Below are 24,906 nucleotides of genomic sequence, written 5' to 3' on the forward strand. Positions count from 1 at the left end.
TAGTATACATGGGATAAGAATCACCAAATCCTATTTATCAATGCTACGAAACACATTGATGAAGGAAGAGCAGTAGATGTAGTGTATATGGATTTCAGCAAGACATTTGATAAGGTACCCCATGCAAGGCTTATTGAGAAAATAAGGAGGCATGGGATCCAAGGGGGCATTGCTTTGTGGATCCAGAACTGGCTTGTCCACAGAAGGCAAAGAGTGGTTGTAGACGGGTCATATTCTGCATGGAGGTCGGTGATCAATGGTGTGCTTCAGGGATCTGTTCTGGGACCCCTACTCTTCGTGATTTTTATAAATAACCTGGATGAGGAAGTGGAGGGATGGGTTAGTAAATTTGCTGATGACACAAGGGTTGGGGGTGTTGTGGATAGTGTGGAGGGTTGTCAGAGGTTACAGTGGGACATCAATAGGATGCAAAACTGGGCTGAGAAGTGGCAGATGGAGTTCAACCCGGATAAGAGTGAGGTGGTTCATTTTGGTAGGTCAAATATGATGGCAGAATATAGTATTAATGATGAGACTCTTGGCATTGTGGAGGATCAAAGGGATCTTGGGGTCCGAGTCCATAGGACACTCGAAACTGCTGCACAGGTTGACTCTGTAGTTAAGAAGGCATACAGTGGGTGCATTGGCCTTCATCAATCGTGAGATTGAGATTGAGGTAATGTTACAGCTATATAGGACCCTGGTCAGATCCCATTTGGAGTACTGCGCTCAGTTCTGGTTGCCTCACTACAGGAAGGATGTGGAAACCACAGAAAGGGTGCAGAGGAGATTTACAAGGATGTTGCCTGGATTGGGGAGCATGCCTTATGAGAATAGGTTGAGTAAACTCGGCCTTTTCTCCTTGGAGCAACGGAGGATGACAGGTGACCTGATAGAGGTGTGTAAGATGACGAGAGGCATTGATCATGTGGATAATCAGAGAGCTTTTCCCAGGGCTGAAATGGCTAGCTCGAAAGGGCACAGTTTTAAGGTGTTTGGAAGTAGGTGCAGAGGAGATGTCAGGGATAAGTGTTTTTTTTTAAACGCAGAGAGTGGTGAGTGTGTGGAATGGGCTGCCAGCGGCGGTGGCGGAGGCGGATACAATAGGGTCTTTTAACAGGCTCCTGGATAAGTACATGAGGCTCAGAAAAACAGAGGGCTATGGGTAACCCTAGGTAATTTCTGAGGTAAGAACATGTTCGGCACAACTTTGTGGGCCGAAAGACCTGTATTGTGCTGTAGGTTTTCTTTGTTTCTATGTTTCTAAAATGGTTTCAAATGATTTTGGTTGCTTGGGATTGTCAAAGATATTCTATCACAGCAACATTAAACAGGCAATGAACCAGCGGATGGGGATTCAATAGATGTTGTGACTGAAGCTGGCTGCTCAGCTGAACCAGCTCCTTTGCTTAATTCCATTACATTAAATGTATCCAGGGCACAATAAGGGAAATAGTATATCCCAGGGGCAAGCGGACTGTTAACTCTGGGCAAAGGAAGGTTGACCCCAATGTTGCAGGCCTGATGAACTGCCTTCAATCATCTGTGTAGTGATATTTTTACTTTACAATCGAGGCAATTTAGGATTATGAGATAAGCCAACAAGGACTAATTTTACCTTAAATATTCAAAACATTTTGAAAGTAAAATATGAAGTTTTGTATGCAAGACAGGAACTTGTAAGTAAATAAATCTTTCGGCCTTTCTTAAGCACAGAGTTGCTACCACTGATTGACTACTGACCGTCACAATCTGAGAAGACAAAATGGTTCTAGTAATAATTCTAAATTTCCTATATCACAGATGTAAGTAAACAATGTCATGGTCAACCTAATTTTAAGTCCATGCCCCAGTCAGGGAAGTAATATTATTTTCAGAAGCAAAAGTAATCTCTTGAATTGTGTTTACCATTCAAGTCCCTGCACACTCACTGATTAAAAGAGCCAGCTCTCATCCTGAACAGTAGTTTGCTGAGCATATTAAGGTAAAAACTGGAATTACTGTGACTCCAAAGTTCAAAGTAAATTTATTGTCAAAGTCACCATACGTCACCACATAAAACTACAAGATTCATTTTCTTGCAGGCAACCACAGTAGATACAAGAAACACAACAGATCCAATGCAAGACCACAGCCAACAGGCAGTGAACAACCAATGTACAAAAAAAAACAAACTGTGCAAATCCAAAAAGAAAAAAAGAAATAATAATAAATAAACAATATTCAGAACATGAAGATGAAAAGCCCTTGAAAGAGAATCCAGTTTAGTGGCAGTTCAATGACGGCCGAGTGAAGCACAGTAAGGTTACTCCCTCCGGTTTCAAGAGCCTTGATGGTTGAGGGGTAATAATTGTTCCTGAAACCTGGTGGTGTGGGTCCTGAGGCTCCTGCACCCTCTTCCCGATGGCAACAGCAAGAAGAGAGCATGGACTGGATGGTGGGGGTCCTTGATGGTGGATGCTGCTTTCTGGCAACAGTGCTCTGTGTAGATGTGCTCATTGATGGAGAGGGCTATATGCCTGTCTTTTTATCAGCTACAAGGAACTGTCCATATTCCAAACCTACACTAGAAATGCTCCTCACATTTTTCTCTACTGCACATGCTGAGCTCGGTTTCATCAACTTCGCCACCAACTTTTACCCTTCCTCTATTTTACTTAGTCCACACCTGACACCTCTTTCAGCTTTCTTGATCTCTTTGTATCCATCTCTGGAGAGAGACTATCTACTGAGATCGTTTAGAAACCCACAGATTCTCACAGTTATAAACACAAGAAATTCCGCAGACTCTAGAAATGCAGAGTAATACATACAAAATGCTGGAGGAACTCAGGTCAGGCAGCATCTATAGAAAGAAATGAAGAGTCAATGTTTTGGGCTGAGACCCTTCACTAAGACTGGAAAGGAAAGGGGAAGAAGTCAGAATAAGAAGGTGGGAGGAGGGGAAGGAGTACAAGCTGGAAAGTGATAAGTGAACCTAGATGAGGGAAAGATAGATGGGTGGGGGGAGGGGAAGAAGTGGGAAGCTGTGACAAGATACTTTGAAAAGGTAAAAGACTAGAAAAGATGGAATCTGATAGGAGAGGAGAGTGGACAATGGGAGAAACAGGAGGAAGGGCACCAGAGAGATGTGATAGGTAGATGAAAAGAGAAGGAATAAGAGGGATGCCAGAATAGGGAATAGAAAAGAAGAGGGGGAGGAGAAAGAAATTACTACGGTAATTTTTAATCTTATAATATTACTTATTATTATTTTATCGTATATACTGTAGTATATAAAATAAATTATAGCACATTATAATTTAAAATACTGCAACTCTTACCAATTTTTATGGGGACACCACAGAAGCACGGATGCATAACATCTGTATGACATCTGTTCTGCATGTAATTGCAAGAAACTACAGAGGGTTATGGACACAGCTCAGAGCATCACAGGAACAGCCTCCTGTCTACGGATTCTGTCTATACTTCTCGCTGCCTCAGTGAATCAGCCAGCATAATCAAAGACCCCACCACCCCGGACACTCTCTCTTCTCTGCCTCTCCTCATCATGCATAAGATACAAATGCCTGCAGCCCGTAGGGTACACCACCAGAATCAAGGACAGTTTCCATCCCACTGCTGTCAGGTTCTTGAACAGGCCTCTTATATGATAAGATGGGCACTTGGCCTCTCAATACAGGTGGCCCCCATTTTCCGAACATTCGCTTCACGACACCTCGCTGTTACGAAAGACCTACATTAGTTACCCGTTTTCACTAACAGAAGGTGTTTTCACTGTTACGAAAAAAGACAGCACGTGCCCGAGCAGCCAAGCTCCTCCCCCGGAACTGCATTTTAGCCGCGGCAGCCGGCATTGCTTAAACACGTGCCTTACCTCAATTTATTTTGTGCATCCATTAGCAAGATGAGTTCTAAGGTATCGGAAAAGCCTAAAAGAGCTCGTAAAGGTGTTGCACTTAGCGTAAAACTGGACATAATTAAGCGTTTCGATCGTGGTGAATGAAGTAAGGACATTGTCTGCGTGTTGAACTTACCTGCGTCCACCATTCGCACTATTTATACGCAGAGAGAAATGGCGTTTTGTTATTCGTATAAGCAAGTGTTTAACTGTGACAAAACTGCAATTTATTGGAAAAAATTACCGAGCAAGACATTTATTTCAATAGAAAAAAAGCAGGCTAAGGGACACAAGGCATCGAAGGACAGGTTTACCCTAATGCCTATTATTAACACCACTAGTGATGCTGTCCTTAAGCCTCTACTAGTGTACCATTCAGAAAATCCGAAGGCACTTAAAGGCGTTGATAAGAAAACACTTCCCGTTGTGTTCCGTTCACATCCAAGTGGTTGGAATACCCAAATACTTTTTTCTGAGTACATAAGTGGATACATTAGTCCTTTTGTTGAAAAATAATGTAGAGAAAATAACCTCGATAATACATGTCTTGTGATTGTTGATAATTGTGCTGCTCATCCACCTGGCATTACCGAGTATGGCGGTAACATTTGTGTTGCGTTCTTACCGCCGAATATGACATCATTGCTGCAGCCGTGCGACCAAGGCCTAATAGCCACAATTAAGGCTTACTATACAGAAAATGTGATGTGTTTTATTGTAAGTACCATTGATGGAGAGGGCAACTCCGAAGCGTCTTTGCGAGAGATCTGGAAAGAATACAATACAAAATTGGCAATCGCCAACACTGGAGATGCTCTCGATAGGCTAACAGTCTTGATGAGGAATGGTGTTTGGAGGAAACTGTGTCCTGAAGCAGTGAACGATTCTAAAGGCTTCCAACCATCAACAATATGGCAATAGTGAGTTTGGTTACTGTACATACATTATTTCTACTTTATATAGGCTGTGCATTTTTATGTGTTATTTGGTATGATTTGGCAGCTTCACAGCTTAAAGGTTACTGGAGAGAGTGCTTCTGCCGAGAGCGCTTGCGTCGAGAGTGCTGCCGTGAGATTTTCGCTACGCTAGACAGTGCTGAAAAGTATTTCTACTTTATATAGGCTGTGTATTTATCATATCATTCCTGCTTTTACTATATGTTACTGTTATTTTAGGTTTTATGTGTTATTTGGCATGATTTTGTAGGGTATTTTTTGGGTCTGGGAATACTCAAAAAAATTTCCCATATTAATAAATGGTAATTCCTCATTCACTTTACAACATTCCCGCTTACGAACCGTTTCATAGGAACACTTTACCTTCAGATAGCGGGGGAAACCTGTGTATCTTGTTATGATCTTGCACTTTATCAATTACTTGCATTGTTATTGATTTACCTTATTCTAGCTCAATACACTGCATATTTTTTGACCCATGTACACTGTAATGACAAATCACTGCCAGGAAATCATCAGTAGAATTGGGTAGTAGGTTTGGGACAATGTATTTTGTGGGGAAAGTCTTGAAACTTACCGGCACTGTAGAGAAAAATGCGAAATGTCTCACCTACAGTAATTATAATATATTGCAATACTTTGCCACTTGAGCTTCGAAGTATCAGACTATAGTGAACAGAGTAACAGTACATCAGAAATAGTTAAAAAATCACAGTGAACAAATTATAGTGTGGCACAAGATAAACCCCTGATTGTTTTACATTTTAACATTAGATTTGACTTAGCACACTTTGTTAAATTGGCTTATAAATTGACAAAAAATGTGAAATAAAATTTCTTCTGACATTAGAATCCAAGAACTACAGAAGTTAATCATTTGCTTCAGATGAGCAAGGACAAAGAGTGATGTGTGAAATATACAAGCAACTTGCAGTATATAAGCAATGGAACCAATTTTTTTTTAAATCAACAAAGACAAGCAGTCCTACAATAAATAAAAAACGTAATCTATTGAAAGAATGAATAGTCTGGATAAGAGCAATTCACACCAACAACTTTGCAAATTAGTTTGTTAACCCACGATCACAGTCAGGAAAACCACATGTGAAGATTAACTTCAAATTTTAATTTGCCCAACAGTGCAGCCAGTTGAAAAAGCAAAAAGAAGAGAGAACAGTTACAATCGTGAAGGATGTCCAACACAGTCCAATTAGTATTGATCAGTTTATCACATCAACTAAGGAAATAGCTTAACAGACCAAGACTACATCTCCACTAACTCATTTTCTCTACAACAGCTCCATAGAAGCTGTCTGAAAATATGAAGGAAAAGCGATAATTCAAAAACAAATTATCAACCTGGTACATGGTCTCTTACTGCCATGACAAAACACAGGGTAGAAATTCTGTAAGGCATGTTGCATTGAACACCGCATGTGTGTTCTTAACATTAAGTCAATGAAGATTTCCACTGAACTTCCCTTGTTTGGGGGAATGGGTCAATTTTAATTCAAACCAGTTTCAAAGAACTACTTGAAATGATTGACATTTGTTAAGCAAAAAAGAATCAGGTACAAATATTGAGAACACCTGCAGTTGTAGGCTTATATTTCAGATTAGCAACATTAATGTGCCTACTGCATTCAATAATCCAGGTCTGCTGACACAGGGTAGTGCAGCTGGATTCCTTGTAAAAGAGACTATCCACGAATTTGACAACCAGGAGATCCCAGTGAATCCCTGATTCGATGGCAAGTTCAGTATCACAAGAGAGGCCTGTGCTGAATTAATGGAAACCTCTTCAGAACTTACATAATGTTCCCTTCCCATTTTCCTGTCTTTCAACAAAAATTGTTAAGTACCATCAGTTAGATGAGTAATTGCAAGTGGGCCATTTGAAGATTTGGTGACTGGCAAAACAATTAACCAATGCACTATTCTCTGTTTGATGGTGAAGTTTATATTAACTCAGTAAATAACAAAAATGGATCCTAAATAAGGAGAATGTAAGGAATGTGATAACCATGCCACGATAATTTCATTTAATTTTAGGTTTTCTTTGAACTGTTATATACAGATTTCACCCACACACAGATTTTTTGTTGTTTTGATCCACAACTTTAGATCTGCTTTGAGGAGGTTAATGTTTCAAAATTTGTACAACCTCACCAGGAATTTTTCTGTCAAAGCAGAACCTTTAGGATTCATTAATTTCATGAAATTTTTTTGATAATGACTCACATTAATAACATGCTTGCACTAAACAACTATTTAATAACAATGTCTCATAATAATTCAATCAACAGTTAATTAACTCATGTCTAGTGATGAAGGAATGCCTGTCAAGTTTTATCTATGATCTTTCAATTATGACCAGTCTGAACAGATCTTGGTTTAACTTCTTAATCAATAATGTTGTACATGCTCCACTGGAGTGTTATTCATTATCTTCTGTTGCTTTTAATTAATTAAACAGCTGGAATGTATGCACATTTTCTTGGTTTCTTCTGTTTTTAATTATTTGTACATGGTCACTTTTTCAAGGTGTTACTGCCACCTGCAGGATGCCACTTTCAAATTTGTTTTCCATTTTATAGCAGCAGACTCCATCCCTCAACCTTACTACACAAACCACTTCCGTGCATCACATGGAAATTATAAGAGCATATATTTGTGCTTATTATCTTATTGGCATGTTATTCTTACTAAATTATCTTAAATTATTCAAAATTTAGAGTAGACCCAGTAGTAGTTGGGTTATAGTTAATCCGATTTTTCCAATTTATATACAACACATATAGTTGCAATGTTTTATCGAACACATTCAACAGATCTGACAGATAAATGCAATTTTATTTTCATTATTGTTCGATTTTATGTATATTTACTAAACTGATAGAACATATAAAAAATGCAAACTATTAATGACAAGGCTACAGCTAATAATTTAAGTCTCTGTCGCTACATCTGGGAGAGTTTGACAACAACTGCGCCCTTGAACATTCAGTGATTACATTTGTGCAACTATAATATTAAGCTGACAATAAGGTAGAATACTTAAATGTTCCAAGTGGTCACAATATTACCATAAACATGTTTACGGTTGAAGTGAGAGGTAAGAGATAATACTGGAAACAGCTACTTGTGTTTTAAAAGTTGGTTGTTAACACAAACGTTTCAGTACGTGAGATAAATAAATAAATCTGCATTAAACCAAAAACTTTGTGCAAAATTTATTTAACTAACGGGCAGACTATTATTTAGATGGGGAAAGAATTTAAAATGCAGAGGTGCAAAGGAGTCCTTGTGCAAGATACCCTAAAGGTTAACCTCCAGGTTGAGTCAGTGGTGAAGGCGGCGAATACAATGTTGGCATTCATTTCTAGAATTTAAGAGCAGGGATGTGATGTTGAGGCTCTATAAGGCACTCATGAGACCACACTTGGAGTATTGTGTGCAGTTTTGGACTCCTTATTTTGGAAAGGATATACTGACATTGGAGAGGGTTCAGAGAAGATTCACGAGAATGATTCCAGAATGAAAGAACGTCTGGCAACTCTTGGGCTGTATTCCCTGCAGTTCACAAGAATGGGGGGGATCTCATAGAAACATTCAGCATGTTAAAAGGCCTGAACAGATGATATATGGCAAAGTTATTTCCCATGGTAGGGGTGTGTAGGACCAGAGGGCACAACTTCAGGATTGAAGGATGTCCTTTTAGAACTGGGATGTGGAGGAATTACTTTAATCACAGGGTGGTAAATCTGTGGAATCTGTTGCCACGAGCGGCTGTGGAGGCCAAGCCATTGGGTGTATTTAAAGCAGAGATAGATAGGTTCTTGATTAGCCAGGGCATCAAAGGATATGGGGTGAAAGCAGGGGAGTGGGGATGACTAGAAGAATTGGATCAGCCTATGATTGAATGGTGGAGCAGATTCAATGGGCCGAATGGCCTACTTCTGCTCCTACATCTTATGGTCTAACAACAGATATGAATTAGCATAAAAAGGGAGAGAATAATGAGGCAAGTTCCAGTCAGCAATGTCAAACTGAGTTAAATTACCTTTCCTTGGATCCATTCTTACCCCACAAGTCAATCTGATAGTCTTCAATATTTTAAGATCAAAATCATTGCCTTAGCCTTCCAACACAAACTCCATTTTCTCTTAACTAATTCTATTTTATTTTCTGACCACCATCTCAGAATGAAACAAATTATTTGCAATCAGGACACTTGCATGAATTTATGGTCCCTTTCATAATAGAAATTGCAGACTGAAGACGGGCCACCTCCAACATCACCACAGTATATGTACTGCTGGAACCTTTCACCATGCTTCTATATTCTACAGACAAGAGTTTTCCTGTGCACTTTTTGCCAGTTGCTCCATTTTTCACCGTACATAAAATGAAACTCATGCAAAACCTACTGTCAAAATCCTGAATGAAAATAGGTCTCCCTCATACCTTTCTTTTGTGCTCACTGACCTACATCAGCTTCTGATTTGTCAAAACCATCCTCAAATTATTTTCAGGTATAAAAACATTCAAATATCCAGGAAGCTCAAAAAGGAAAAAAAGAAAATGCAACAAGTGGTGGGATGATAGGAAAAACAATAGGTCGTTGGAGTGTATAGTAAAAGTAACAGAACAGATGGACAAGATGCAAAGGAAATTGGCTGAGGCATAGAATAACAAGAACAGAAAGGTTGCATTCAAACTGTATAAAACTTCAGCTCGTCTTTTATGCATTGTTCCAATTATCACAGGGAACAAAGATTCATGATGTTGATGGTAAACCAGAATTATAATTATGAGGAAAGAATGATTAGTTTGGGACTTTCTGTAACATAAAGGCTGAATTAGATTTTTGATTAAAGTCACTAGAGGGCAAGATAGTGGATAGGGAGCGCTTATTTACATTGATAATAAGGTCAATAACCAGAAAAGGCTCATAGTAATGAAATCAAGGATTAGAAGAGAGATCAAATATCAAGAGAGTGTGCGTGGGGGGAGGGGGCAATGAATTCATAGAGTAAAAGATTTAGAAACCTTGAATTAAGATGAAGTGGGATCATCTGGAACATTGTGGGAAGGAGGTTAGAAAGGCTTTCTGCTAATGTGGAAATGATGTGCTAAATTGATTGCTTCTGTGCTTGAAATCTATGACATCATGGTGCTATGTAGGTTGATATATGAGCAAACATTTAATTCAGTGTGTTGTATGCCTTCTGAATAAACCACTAGAGTCTGTTAAAAAGGATTATATCATATAAAGTAAATAAAGCAGCCCTTTAACCTCATTTTGCTATTAACTTGGATTTCCAATAAACTGTTTCTATGCTCTTTAATCCTCAGCTTTCCTTTGATCTCATGCATGCGTAAATTTATTGATTTCAGAACTGAAACAATTTACTGTTTGCTGTGACAATGTCCATCCTTCCACTAACCTTCCAAAGAAATATACCCTCGCTGCCTTGATAAGGCAGCAAACATAATCAAAGACCCCACCAGCCCAGATGTGTGCCCTTCTCCATCACTTTAGGCTGAAGGTACAAAAGTCAGAAAGGACGTACCATCAGGCTCGAGGACAGTTTCTAAGCTGCTCTTAAAAAACTTGGTCTGGACTTCCACCTGCAGCTCAACGGAGTAATACATAAATTTTGTGGCTGCCTTTAATTCCTCCTTTTCCCCAGTTTAAACCTTGAATTTTTAACTTTTATTTTTTGGATCTTAGAGGGGAATAGTTGTCATTATGTCACATCCTTTAAGAAGTGGAAAGCAGCTCTTTGAATCCAGCAATGGAAAGGGAAAAACCAGAAGATATGCCTGTCTGGGCTGAGCGTTTGGAACGTGTGTTGATGGCTCTCGACAACAAAATAGACAATAACACTTCTGAGTTGAAGTCGTTCGGACAGAGTTTTCAGACTGTACAGGAAAATATTATTTCCTTGAATACTGAGTTTAAAGAATTGAAACGTCAGATTGTGGATATTTCAACCCACTTGGAACAGGCTCAACGGAAAATTGTCCATTTAGAGGCGAAATCTTGTCGGAATAACATTTGAATTGTTGGACTGTAGGAAGGTTCTGAGAGTGGGAATTTATTGGACTATTTTGCCAATTTGTTTCAATCTCCGTTTCCAGATATTCTACCTCAGCCTCCCAATATTGAAAGAGCTCATAGAATTTTCACTTCGAACTCTCAGATATCAGGTAAAGCACAGCCAATTTTGGTCAATTTTCTTCGCTTTAAAGTTAAAGACCAAATTATAAAATGTGCAAAGAAACAGTGAGTTTCTAAATTTAAGGGTTCCGAGATTCGTTTTACAAAGACTATCCACGGGAAGTTATGGAACAACGGATCAAATTTGTTCCAGCTATGAAGATAGCCCACGCAAAGGGATTATTTGCATCGCTCCGCTACCCTGCCTGATTAAAATTATCTCCTAAAGATTCTACTCCACGTGTTTTTTTTGGACCCCCAAGTGGCATTGGACTATGTTAATTCTATCTTGGAGGTAACTGACGTGTGAAGGATATTAGGTTTGCTGAACAATTTTCTAAAAGAAAACAGGCTTTGAAGATCTCTGATATGTTGAAGATATCCTTTGATCGATGGACTATTTAAAGAAGAGGTGAACTTCTTAGTTTGACTAATGAATGACTTTTCTGAAGTCTGTTTGGTATACAGAGTGAATTAACACAGCAGACAGATTGTTAACTGGTTTGATTATCTGCTTCTTTCTTCCTTTTCTTTCATTAGTTAAGTGATAGATTTTATAGTTTATATAGACTTTTTCTTATATAGTGAGGAGTGTTTAGTAATAGATAATTAGCTTTAGTTTTTTTGTTAAAATCGGGTAGCAAGTCAGAGGGATAATGGCGTTGATTTTCCCTTGTTAGAGATTATATTGTTTAGGTCTAATAGTATTGCTTTGACGTCTCTGGTGACTGTTCTTGCATTCCCTAGTTTATTTTCAATTATTAAATATAAACATCTTTTCTTCTCTGCTGGGCTTTCTTATCTTAGGGTCATGTGTTTTCTTTGTAAAGGGAAGGGGGGAATGGAGAGAAAAAACTTTTAAATCACTATTTAAATTGAGCGGCACGCGGAGTTCTGGTTCTTTTTTCTTTCTCTGGGGATGCATTCCGGCTTTTTCTCTCTTTCTGCCGGATTTCTACCTTTTGGGATGGTGGGAGGATTGGGGGTATTTTTGTATTTTGGGGTTTATCACGGGATTTTTTTCCCCAGTTTTTTTACATACATCCTGTATTTTTTCCCCATTATGGAGTTCCAGAGCATGCATGTTTTCTATATGGTTATACTTATCACCGCCATCTTTGATTAGCTCGCAATGGTATACGTGTATTTTCGTGTTAAAAACAATATTCTATGGTAGTTAAACAGATAAACGTTATTAGTTAGAACGTACGTGGCTGGAATCACCCTATTAAGTGAAAGAAGACCTTTAAAATTATTAATCGATTCCAGCGCGATATAATTTTTGTTCAAGAAATGCATATCAGAATGGGCGATCAAAATAGATTTTTTAAAACGTGAAAGGGCCTTCAATATCATGCTATTTGTCAAAATAAAACAAAGGGAGTATCCATTTTTATTAAATCTAATATTTTATTTATCCAAGAAGACATCGTCTCAGATATCAATGGTAGATTTTTAATTGTTAAAGGAACAATTTGTAATAGAAAAATTGTCCTGGTTAATTTATATGGACCTAATGTAGATGATCCTTCTTTTTTAAAAAATGTATTTGGTTTATTACCAGACTTAAATGAATATATATTGCTGATGGGAGGTGATTTCAACTGTTGTTTAAATCCTTTGATTGACAAGAGTTCAACCAACCAGCAGCTTCCGAGTTGTTCAGCATCACTTATTAATTCCTTTTTAATTGATTAGGGTTTGATCGAAATTTGGAGAAATCTACATCATAATAATAGAGATTATTCTTCTTATTCACATGTTCATAAAAATATTCGAGAATTGATTATTTTATAGCTGATTTCTGATTTTTGTCCAAAGTCCAGAAATGTGAATATGATGCTATTGTTATTTCGGATCATGCTTAACTTCTGAATTGAATGATGTTAGTAATGTAAACTTGCCTTGGCGTTTTCCAGAAAATTTATTACAAAGTTCAGACTTTGTCAAACTTAAGGAGATTCAGATAAAAGATTTTTTTTAATAATACGGGAGATGTGTCAAAATTGATTATATGGGATACATTTAAAGCATATTTGCGAGGTCAGATAATCTCCTATTTGGCTAAGCTTGACAAAAATAGAGTTAGATAGGATTTCAAAACAAATTAAAGACTTGGATAACACTTATGCAGTCTCTCCTAATATTGCTTTATTTAAACAAAGGATTGAACTTCAATCACAACATAATTTACTATTAACTTATCCTATTGAAAGAAATTTGCTTAAATTAAAGTCAATTTTATGTGATTGGAGATAAAGGTAATAAGCTATTAGCATCTCAACTAAAGGCAGTTAGAGCTAAAAGACAAATTTTAAAAATTCGTAAGGGAGGTGGCAGTTCAGCTTGTAATTATGAAGATATTAATAAAATTTTTCAAGACTATTACAGTGAGCTCTATAAATCTCAGTTTCCAGCTGATCCTTCTAAAATGAATGCCTTTTTACAAAAGATTGATTTTCCAGGAATATCTGTTGAAGATCAACAAATTCTTGATAGTAGTTTTACTGAAAAAGAAATTCAGAAAGCTATTCTTTCAATGCAATCTGGTAAAGCTCCTGGACTGGATGGTTTTTCTGTAGGATTTTATAAAAAATTTGAAGACTTGCTTACTCCTTATATGTTGGAAATGCTTAAAGATTCTTTTTTGTTCGGAGAGTTACCTTCCACATTTTATGAAGCTTCTATCTCTTTAATTCTTAAGAAAGATAAAGACCCTACCGATTGTGCTTCATATAGACCTATCTCATTATTAAATGTGGATGCTAAAATTCTTTCAAAAATAATGGCTAATCGTTTGGAGAATATACTAGCTAAAATTATTTGTCAGGACCAAACAGGTTTTATGAAAGGCCGTTATTCCTTTTCTAATACTCGGAGACTGTTAAATGTCATATACTCATCCCTCTCAAAGACTCCCCAATGTGTTGTTTCTCTTGATGCTGAAAAGGCATTTGATAGAGTTAAATGGAAATACTTATTTAACGTTTTAGAGAAAATTGACTTTGGTACTAATTTTAATAAGTGGATTAGGATGATATATAAAAGCCCTATTGCCATTGTTATCACTAATAACTCCAGATCCCCCTTTTTTCAACCTTCGCAGGGTACGAGACAAGGATGCCCATTAAGTCCTTTGTTATTTAATTTGGTGCTAGAACCTTTGGCTATTGCACTTCGTGAAGCTAAAGATATTCAAGGAGTTTCCATGAATGGGATTATTCATAAGATTTCCCTTTATGCTGATGATCTCTTAGTTTATGTTTCGAATCCTGAATTATCTATTCCTAGTTTATTGAAATTATTAAATGAATTTGGAAAGTTTTCAGGATATAAATTAAGCCTGCATAAAAGTGAATTATTTCCTCTAAATGATTCTGCTTCTACATATGATGACATTCCTTTTAAAGTTACGGATTCGTTCAAGTATCTAGGTATTATCATCACTAAAAATTATGGAGACCTTTATAGAGCTAATTTAGCTCCCTTAGTGGATTTTGTGAATCAATTATTTTCTAGATGGAATCCACTTACACTTTCCTTAGCCGGTCAAATTCATGCCATTAAAATGATGATTTTACCAAAACTTTTATATGTATTTCAAAATATTCCTATTTTTCTAACTAAGAAGTTTTTTGATCAGGTTGATTCTATTATTTCATCTTTTGTTTGGAATAATAAAAGACCAAGAATTGGAAAATATCATTTACAAAAATTAAAAAAGGATGGAGGTCTTGCTTTGCCTAATCTAAGAACGTATTATTGGGCGGTTAATATACGTTATGTGTGTTCTTGGTTATATTGGACCGATAAAAATGAACGACCACCATGGGTTGATCTGGAATTGAAAGCTGTGAAACAATTTTACTTAACTTCGTTATTAGGAGCTTCTTTACCTGTACAACTAGCTAAAATTTCTATTCTAAATATATACCCTATGATTAAGCAGTTATTACGAATTTGGTATCAGTTTCATTAAGTTTTTTAATCTTAAAAAATTTAACCTTCTTAGTTTAATTTATCAAAACTATTTATTTAAACCTTCACTTAGTGATCCTACCTTTTCTCTTTGGAGGAATAAAGGAATTTATTCCTTTATGGATCTGTTTGAAGAAGGCCGATTGATGTCCTTTGAGAAATTAGTAACTAAATATTCTTTCTCACACTCACACTTCTTGCAATATCTTCAGGTCAGACATTTCTTACAAGAATATTTAAGTAATTTTCCATATATACAAGATTCTGACCTGTTAGACATTATTTTAAAAATGAACCCTTTAGTGAAAGGTTTCATTGGGAAAATTTATAATTTACCATGACAACAGGATAATTATCCTTTACTTAAGATTAAGCGAGATTGGAAAAGAGAACTTAACATGACTTTGATAACAGAGGATTGGTTGCGAATTTTGAAGTTGGTTAACTCTTCTTCTATTTGTGCTAGTCACTCTCTAATTCAATTTAAAATTGTACATCGTTATTATTTGACAAAGGAGAGACTGTCTAAAATACTTCCTAATGTTAAGAGTCAGTGTGATAGATGTAAAACTGAGACAGCTACATTGACATATATGTTTTGGTCGTGTTCTATATAGAAACAGTTTTGGAAATCTATTTTTTCTACAATTTCTAAAGCTTTAAAAATTAATTTACAACCTAATAAATTGACAATTTTGTTCGGTATAATCCCTCAATATATTCACGGTGTTTCTATATCAGACCAATATGTAATTGCATTTGTCACACTACTGGCCAGAAGGGCTATTTTATTAAAATGGAAAGATGCTTCTGCTCCCACTTCAACACAATGGTTCTCTCAGCTGATGTTATGTCTTAGTTTGGAGAAAATCAGAAGTTGAATTTTTGATCCTCGATTTGACTTTGAGAAAAGGTGGGGCTCTTTTGCCTGCTACTATCATTTGATGAGTTAATTAGATGGTCCTCTTCTGATTCTTAGGTAAATGGATTTGGTTGGCGGATTGATGTCTTTATTTTATGGAAGCTTGTAGGGCGTATAGCTCTGGGTTAGTGCTCCAAATGTTTTTTTTTCTTTTTTTTTTGTTAGGGGTTTTTTTGTTTTAGTTAGTAGGGGTTCTTTTTCTTTCTTTCTTTTTTCCAAAAAAATAACTTTAACATTTTGTTTTTTCTTATTATTATTGATATATTGTTTAACTTGGTTGATAGTTTAACTCTTATTGTACATATTGATATGTTGATTTGATTATTTCAATGTATTTTTTGTTGTTGATTTTCAGTAATAATTAATAAAAAGATTTAAAAGAAAAAAGAGAAAAAACTTGGAAATGGTCCACTAGTACAATAAGGTGGACTCTTGACCTCACAATCTTGTTGTTTTGGCCTTGTCTGTCTGTACTGCACTTACTCTGTAAGTGTACCACTTTATTCTGCATTCTGTTATTATTTTCCCTTGTACTATCTCCATGCTCTGTTGAAATGAAGTGCTCTGTATGGTCAGTATGCAAAAGATTTTCTCTAAGCCTCGGTACGTGTGACAATAATAAACCAATTCCAATGTCTAACCTTTTGCAAATACTATTTCTCTAATTTCATGATGGCTTAGACTCCTCTAGATACGGAAAAATATAATTCCTACTTGCCATAGTGTAAATTCTAAACTGAAGTCAAATCACACCCTTTTATGTACTTTTATTAAGTACTATCTCTCCTTACTGTCACCCTAAAAACTCTGGAAACATTTATTGATCAGTAATGCCCACCTTCAATGGTCCTCTCTAACATGTCTAGAAACATATAGCACTCCGAACTGTGGTCCACCCCACAATTTGTCATAGCTTTAGCAAAAACATTTTTTTTAAATCTTTATTTGCTAGCCCTCTAGTTATAAATCAAGGAGCTGTTGTCTGAGGTAACTTGCACATATAAGAGTTGCATTTAGTACCTCACTAATTATCTCAGTAAGGGTGTAAAGTTGATCCATTTGATCAATGGCCAGATCAGTAAAAGGTAGAAATAATGTGTCTAAGTGTCTGACTTTATAATAACTTGTGAATTCATAATTACCACCAAACAATTTCTCAGGGACGAAAAAAAGAATTCTAGAATTCCTCATACTGGAGGTTAATAAAAATATATTCTTGAAGGATCTCAGCCCAAAATGTCAACTGTTTATTCATTTCCACAGTTGCTGCCTGATCTGCTGAATCCCTCCAGCATTGTGTGTGTGTTGCTTTGGATTTCCAGCATCTGTAGATTTTCTTGTGCTTATTTAAAAGTTGTCACCTTTGACCTCAGCTCTCTCAATCCTAACTTCCTTCTATTTCTTTAATTATCTTTCATACAACTCTTTACTATTTTATTTTTCGGGCAGGTGGGGCTTGTCGGCTTTGGAAGCTGCTCGCCTAGAAGGAAAACTGATTTTAAACCTCCGCTGCCTTGCGGCCATACCCAGCCATGGGAAAGGCTTCGGGAATAAACCCCAAGGAAGAAATCCGGAGCCGGGGTCCCTAAGGCAGTTTGATGTTGTTTACAACTTCACTCTGGCAACCTCTGCAACGATACTAATGCCAAGCTGGATCGTGTTTGCCCTTCCCTTGGACTACATCAGTGACGTGGAGAGAGGGAACCCACTGCATGGGCAACAGCTGGTTCTTCAAATCTTCCCACATAGGCTTGCACCCTGGTGTGGACACAGTCCATCACAGGCACAAACCCATGATCCCCTGGGATCGACAGCTGAATATGAATTCCTGATTTAGAGATTGTTTATCTTAGTCACCAGCAGCAACACCAATCATCTCCAAACTACCTACAAGTGCAATTGGAGTAGATGCACTATTTAATTTTTTTTACTGTGTCTACCACAGCTTAGATGAAGGAATAGTTTATTTATAATATTTTTTTCAATTCACTGCTCATGATACAGTCTTCCCTACACTGGGAAATCAAACATAGAGTTACCAAGAATAGGAGCAGTTACTTAAAACTGGGATCCATAGGAATTTCCTTGCGGAGAGTAGTGAACCTCTACAATTCTGTGCTCCAACAGGTTCTGGAGGGTGGATCATTAGAAATAATTAAAGTGGAAGTAGATACACTTCGAAAAACTGGGGAACTGAGAGTTATGAGGAACTGGCACTGAAGAAAATTTGAGGTCAGGTATAGATCAGCTATGAACATAAGAACGTATGGCTAGGTGGTCTACTCCTGTTCTTAATTTCCATTTATGCTACATGTATTATTTGAGGCTTTCAATCAATTGATATCTTAAATCCCCAGCACATTTCCACTCTTCCATTCTATGGGATTCCAGTAAAGCTCCATACAGGCTCAGTGATCAGCATCTTGCCTATCATTTAGGCACATTACACATTTTTTCGCTCAACAAAGACTTTCAACAGTTTCAGACAACGATCCTGAATTTAAATTGAGTGTCAGGGAACAGAAGAGGGTGTAGCTGCTATTACTAAGGAGAAGGTGCTCAGGAAGCTGAAAGGACCAAAGAGCCTGGACCAGATGGACTACAACCAAGGGTTCTGAAAGAGGTAGTTCAAGAGATTGAGAAGGCATTAGTAGTGATTTTTCAAGAATCACTAGATTCTGGAATAGTCCTGGAGGTCAGGAAAATTGCAAATGTCACTCCACTCCTTAAAAAGGGAGGGAGGCAAAAGAAAGGAAATTAAAGGCCAGCAGTAGTTGGTGGCATGTTTAAAGATAAGGTTTCTGGGTACTTGGAGGCACATGGTAAAACAGGCTAAAGTCATCATGGTTTCCTTACAAACCTGTTGGAATTCTTTGAGGAAGCAACAGGCAGGACAGACAAAGGAGAGCCAGTGGATGTTGTTTACTTGATTTTCAGAAGGCCTTTGACAAGGTGAAGATAAGAGCTCATAGTATTACAGGAAAGACACCAGCATGGATAGAAGACTAGCTGACCGGCAGGAGGCAAAGAGTGGGCATAGAGGTGGTCTATTCTGGTTGGCTGCCAGTGACTAGTAGTGTTTCACAGGGGTCCATGCTGGGACCAATTCTTTTCACCTTATTTCTCAATGATTTGGATGATGGAATTGATGGTTCTGTGGCTATGTTTATGGCTGATGTGAGAATAGGTGGAGGGATAGGTAGTGTGGAGGAAGCAGGAAGTCTGCAGAAAGACTTTGACTGATTAGCAGAATGGGCAAAGAAATGACAGATGGAATATAGTGAAGGGAAGTGTATGGTCGTGCACTTGGTAGAAGGAAGAAAGGCATGGACTATTTTCTAAAAGGGATGAAAATTTTGAAAACAGAGGTGAAAGGGACTTGGGAGTCTTCATGCAGGGTTTCCTAAAGATTAATTTGCAGGCTGCGTCAATGATAAGGAAGCCAAATGCAATATGAACATTCATAATAATATTAATAATAATAATTTATTGATACAGAGTGGGAAATTATTTCCTTACAGCAGCAATATTTAAAAACACACTTGGCAGTGTGCAGACTTAACTAATATCATACAAGATAATAATATACAGTAATAGTGTACCAATGTGCAATAATAATGTACAAAATAATAAAACAGACTATTGTACAATGATGTGTATTCTCCTGTCGCACAGAGATGAACTGTTGTATATGCTTATTGCATTTGGTAGGAAAGATTTTCTGTAATGATCCTTGTGACAGCAGAGCTGAATGAGTCTGTCTGAAAGGGTACTCTGCTGCTTATTCAATAGGTCATGGAGAGGATTGCCAGATTGTCCATAATGGAGAACAGATTGTTTAGTGACCTCCTCTGCACCATTAACTCAAAAGAGTCCAGCTTGTAGTCAAGCACGGTTTCAGCCTTTTTGATGAGTTTATTTTGAATTTTTGCATCACCAGCACCAATAGTGCTTCCCCAACATAAAGCAGCAAGAAGACTGCACTGGCTACAACAGACTGGCAAAAGATCTCCAACATCCCGCTGCACACATTGAAGAATCTCAGCTTCTTTTAGAAAATAGAGTCTGCTCATCCCCTTCTTGTAAACAGCCATGGTGTTGGTTTTCCAGTCAAGTTTGTTGTCGAGGTGAACACCCAAGTTTTTGTACTCCTCCACCACCACAACTTCTTCTCTCAGAATGTATACAGGACTCATCACAGTTTTCTTCCTCCTAAAATCAATCACCATCTCCCTGGTTTTCGCTACATTCAGCAGCAGGTGACTCCTCCCGCATCACTCCACAAATTTGTCCACCAGTCCTCTGTATTCTGACTCCTGCCCAACTCTGACACAACCAGCCACCACAGAGTCATCAGACAACTTCTGCAAGTGGCAAGACTGCGAGTTGTACTATAAGTCTGAGGTGTACAGTGTGAACAGAAATGGAGACAGGATAGTCCCTTGTTGGGCTCCAGTGCCACTCATTACCAGCTCAAAGAACTGCCCAGACGTATAATCTAGGAGATTACAAATGCACTAGCATTTGTCTATGCCAATACTTTGCAGCTTCTCACTCAGAAGAAGTGGCTGGATTGTACTGAAGGCACTAGAGAAATCAAAAAATTAGATTCTCACAGTGCCACCAGCATCATCCAGGTGGGAGTGAGCTCCCTGTAACAGGTAGATGATGACATCATCCACTTCCACGAGGTTGGTAGGCAAACTGTAGAGGGTCCAATGAAGATCTCACCTGCAGCCCAAGTTAAGTCAGGACCAGCCTCTCCAGCATCTTCATCACATGAGATGTGATGCAATTGGTCTGTAATCATTAATGTAGTCATTTCAAAAAGAACAGAACTTAAAAGCAAGGATGTAATGCTGAGGCTTTATAAGGCATTCATCAGACCGCACTTGGGGTATTCGCAACAGTCTTGGTCCCCTTATCTAAGAAAGGATGTGCTGGCATTGGAGAGGATCCAGAGGAGGTTCACAAGAATGATTCTGTAAATGAAATGATTAATGTATGAGGAGCGTTTGATGGCTCTGGGTCTGTATTCGGTGGAGTTTGGAAGAACGAGGGGGATCTCATTGAAATCTATCTAAGTTCAAAGTAAAATTTATGATCAGAGTACATACACGTATCACATAGAACCCTGAGATTCTTTTACTGCGGGCATACTGGGCAAATCTGTAAAACAGTAACTGATCAATGGACAACAAATTGTGCAAATGCAAATATCAATAAATAGAAATAAATAGAAAGTGTGGGAACACCAAAAGTAAAATGAGTGTATTATCCCCTTTTGATGGTTGATGGGTAGTAACTGTTCTTGAACCTGGTGTGCAAGTCCTGAAGCACCTGTACCTTCCACCTGATGGCAGCAATGAGAAAAGAGCATGGCCTGAGTGGTGAAGATCTTTAATAATGGATGCTGCTTTTCTACGGCAACATTTATGTAAATGTGCTCAGTGGTTGGGAGGGCTGTACTTGTGATAAACTGGGCTGAATCCACCACCTTTTGTCAGATTTTCCACTCAATGACATTGCTGATCCCATACCAGGTCATAATGCAGCCAGTCAGCACACTCTCCACCACACATCTATAAAAGTTTGCAAGGTCTTTGAAAACATGCTGAATCTCTGCAGACTCCTGAGGAAGTAGAGGCACTGCTGTGCTTTTTTTGCAGATTATATTTATATGATGGGTCCAGGACAGGTCCTTTAAGATAGTGACAACCAGGGATTTAAAGGTACTGTCTCTCTCCACCTCTGATCCTCCGATGAGCAAAACCACAGACCATAAGACACAGGAGCAGAATTACGCTATCTAGCCCATCAAGTCTGCTCTGCCATTCAATCACAGCTGATCTTTTTCTTCTCTCTCCTCAACCCCAGTTCCTGGCCTTCTCCTCATAACCTTTGATGCCATGTTCAATGAAGAACCTATCAATCTCTGCATTCAATACACCCAGTTACCTGGCCTACAGAGCTGCATGTGGCAACAAATTCCACACATTCACCACCCTTTGGCTAAAGAAATTTCTCTGCATCTCTGTTTTGAAAGGGTGCCCCTCTATCCTGAGGCTGTGCCCTTTCGTCCTAGGCTCTCCCACCATGGGAAACATCCTTTCCACATCTACTCTGTCTAGGCCTTTCAACATTCAAAAGGTTTCAATGAGATCGCCCCTCATCCTTCTGAATTCCAGTGAGTACAGACCCCGAGGCATCAAATGTTTCTCGTTTGATAACCCTTTCATTCCTGGAATCATCCTTGTGAACCTCCTCTGGACCCTCTCCAATGCCAGCGCATCCTTTCTAAGATGAGGGGCCCAAAACTGTTCACAATACTCAAGGAGAGGCCTCATCAGTGCCTTATAAAGCCTCAGCATCACATCCTTGCTCTCGTATTCTAGACCTCTTGAAATGAATGCGAACATGGCATTTGCCATCCTCACCACCAACTCATTCTGCAAGTACTGGCTCATGGACCTCTGGTTTCCCTCTCCTGAAGTCTACAATCAGTTTCTTGGTCTGACTGACATTGAGTGAAAGGTGGTAATTATTACACCACTCAGCCAAATTTTCAATCACCTTCCTGCACACTAATTAATTGCCACCTTTGATACAGCCCATAACAGTAGTGTTATCAGTAGACCTGTATATGGTGTTGGAGCTATACTTAGCTACACAGGCATGGGTGTAAAGCCGGTAGAGGAGGGGACTAAGCACACATCCCTGTGGTGCAGCTGTGCTGATGGACATTGTGGAGGAGCGAGGGAGTCTTGGAGCAGATGAATAGAAAGAAATCAGTTTAGAACAGAAATGATGATGAATTCCTTTAGCCAGAAGATGGTGAATCTATGGAATTCATTGCTGCAGATAGCTGTGGAGGCCAAGTCGTTGAGTATATTTAAAGCAGGGGTTGATAGGTTCTTGATTGGTAAGAATATCACAGGTTATGGGGAGAAGACAGGAGAATGGGTTTGAGAGGTTAATAAGTTAGCCATAATGGAATGGCAGAGCAAACTAGTATAGTTTTTGAATTTTTTTCTTACATAGCTCAGTTCAGTGTAGTTTTTGTATTGTTTCATGTAGCACCATGGTCCTGGAAAACATTGTCTCATTTTTACTATGTTCTGTACCAGCAGTTATGGTTGAAATGACAATAAAAGTGACTTGACTTGACTTGATAAGTCGAATGGCCAAATTCTGCTCCTGTGTTTTATAGTCTTATAATCAGCCCTTTGGTAGCTGGCTTCATTGTTCATGATGAAACCTTATCTGGAGCATTGCCTTCCATGATTATGGATCATCTTTGGAAAAGGAAAAAGCCTTATCCAAATAACGTGACCACCTGCCTTAGCCACACCCTCAAAATAAATACCAGAAATATTTGTAAACTACTATGAAAACATTAAAAACACTTATACACTGAAAAATGCAAACTCAAAATGTATAGTAAGCCCATCACATTCCTTCCCCTCCAGGTATAGGTTACTGCAGAGGTTATCTCATTCATGCAAAAATTCCTAAGTTGTTGCATTTCCGGGGTAAATGACAACTTTTCCCCACAAAGGCTGGCCAAATCATTTTGCTATTGACGCTTACACCTCTTCCAATTGCAACTTTTTAAACCAATCCCATTACTACACTTTGTCCTTTTAGTCATTTAATTTCTCTTCCCAGGACCCAATCAAATCTCTGCTTTTTTTAAAAACTCTTTTTTCCCCTAATTGCACTTCCATAGATGCTGTCCACATTGTGAAGTATTTTCAGAAAGCAAAACACCCAGATTTCTAAAAGCATACGGCTTTAGGAAGCTGACTAAAACACTTGTTCAATCTATCTTAGTATTTGATCACTTGCTTCAATGATTAGCAGGATATTACCAAGTAATTGTTTTCAAAGTTTTATGTGCTATTCTATTTCTGTAGAATGTCTGTGACAATAATATTACATTCAAATAACTTACCATCATATTCTGGGAAGTAATCAACCAGGTGAGAATACATAATCTTCTCCTCCAAAAGATCTTTCTTGTTTAAGAAGAGAATTACCGAGGAATTCTGAAACCAGGGATACGTGATAATCGTCCGAAATAGTGCTTTGCTTTCCTCCATTCGATTCTGGAATGAATTACATTGAGACAAAATCAGCAATCAGAAAACAAGTACTGAAAAGTTTATTCCACTAAGTGTAGATTCAAGGCCAATGAAGGAGTGATATAGTTTCTTTTACAACAAATAGGTTAAAACAGAGATCAGAATGCTGCTGATGACCAATTATTGCTATTTTAAGAAATATTGTGGAATACTGGTAGCTCGGGATGGCTATCTGGAAGCTTGGTTAATCATCAAGCTTGGCAAAATGTTTACAGCCGTTTTGGCTCCAATCGAAAAGCCATCTTCTGTGCACAGTTGAGGGTAGAGCCTCCTCAGAATACTAGCTTATATTCTCCTCTGGGGTCCGAATGCATATTGATTAGACGTCATGATCTGGTTGGCTGGTGCAAAACACTGTGAACTGTTTCGCAATAGAAGATTCTGATTGTCTGGTTTCTGCAGAATTGCTATTCTGGCTGAAATATAAATATATGTATAGATGCAAATATTTATTAATCTGTGTGCAACATATAGATATACAGACAGTCCCCTAAGTTATGACACGGTTCTGTTCTTGAGGAGTATCATAAGTCAGAAATGAAATACAACATGAGGGAGAAGATCACATAAGCAACACTGACAGGAGAGTGAGCAGCCATAGGTAGAGTAGCTAGCAGCCTGCCTCACTGACTAAGTCAGTGAGCAGGTGAGCAAGGCTGTAACTTGGCTCAACCCAACCCGATTGTTATTGTACTGAGGGAAGAGCAAATGGCTGAGGATGTCCACTCCCAGCCCCCTCCATCCCATTCTCTCCCAGTAGAAGAGGCCTGCTATAA

The 24,906-nt window shown here is 38.2% G+C and overlaps 1 protein-coding gene across 2 annotated transcripts in view; it reads right to left on the minus strand.

Moving 5' to 3' along the window:
- The window catches only part of LOC140211625 (guanine nucleotide-binding protein G(q) subunit alpha), a 243,042-nt gene that overhangs the window by 6,903 nt on the left and 211,233 nt on the right, over nucleotides 1–24,906 (minus strand). For both annotated transcript variants that reach the window (XM_072281561.1, XM_072281562.1), the window contains one exon: nucleotides 23,941–24,094. In XM_072281561.1, coding sequence (XP_072137662.1) covers nucleotides 23,941–24,094 — 154 coding nt within the window. The remainder of the gene's footprint in view (nucleotides 1–23,940; nucleotides 24,095–24,906) is intronic.

This window comes from Mobula birostris, chromosome 17, assembly GCF_030028105.1.
Source record: "Mobula birostris isolate sMobBir1 chromosome 17, sMobBir1.hap1, whole genome shotgun sequence".
Classification (NCBI taxonomy): Eukaryota; Metazoa; Chordata; class Chondrichthyes; order Myliobatiformes; family Myliobatidae; genus Mobula; species Mobula birostris.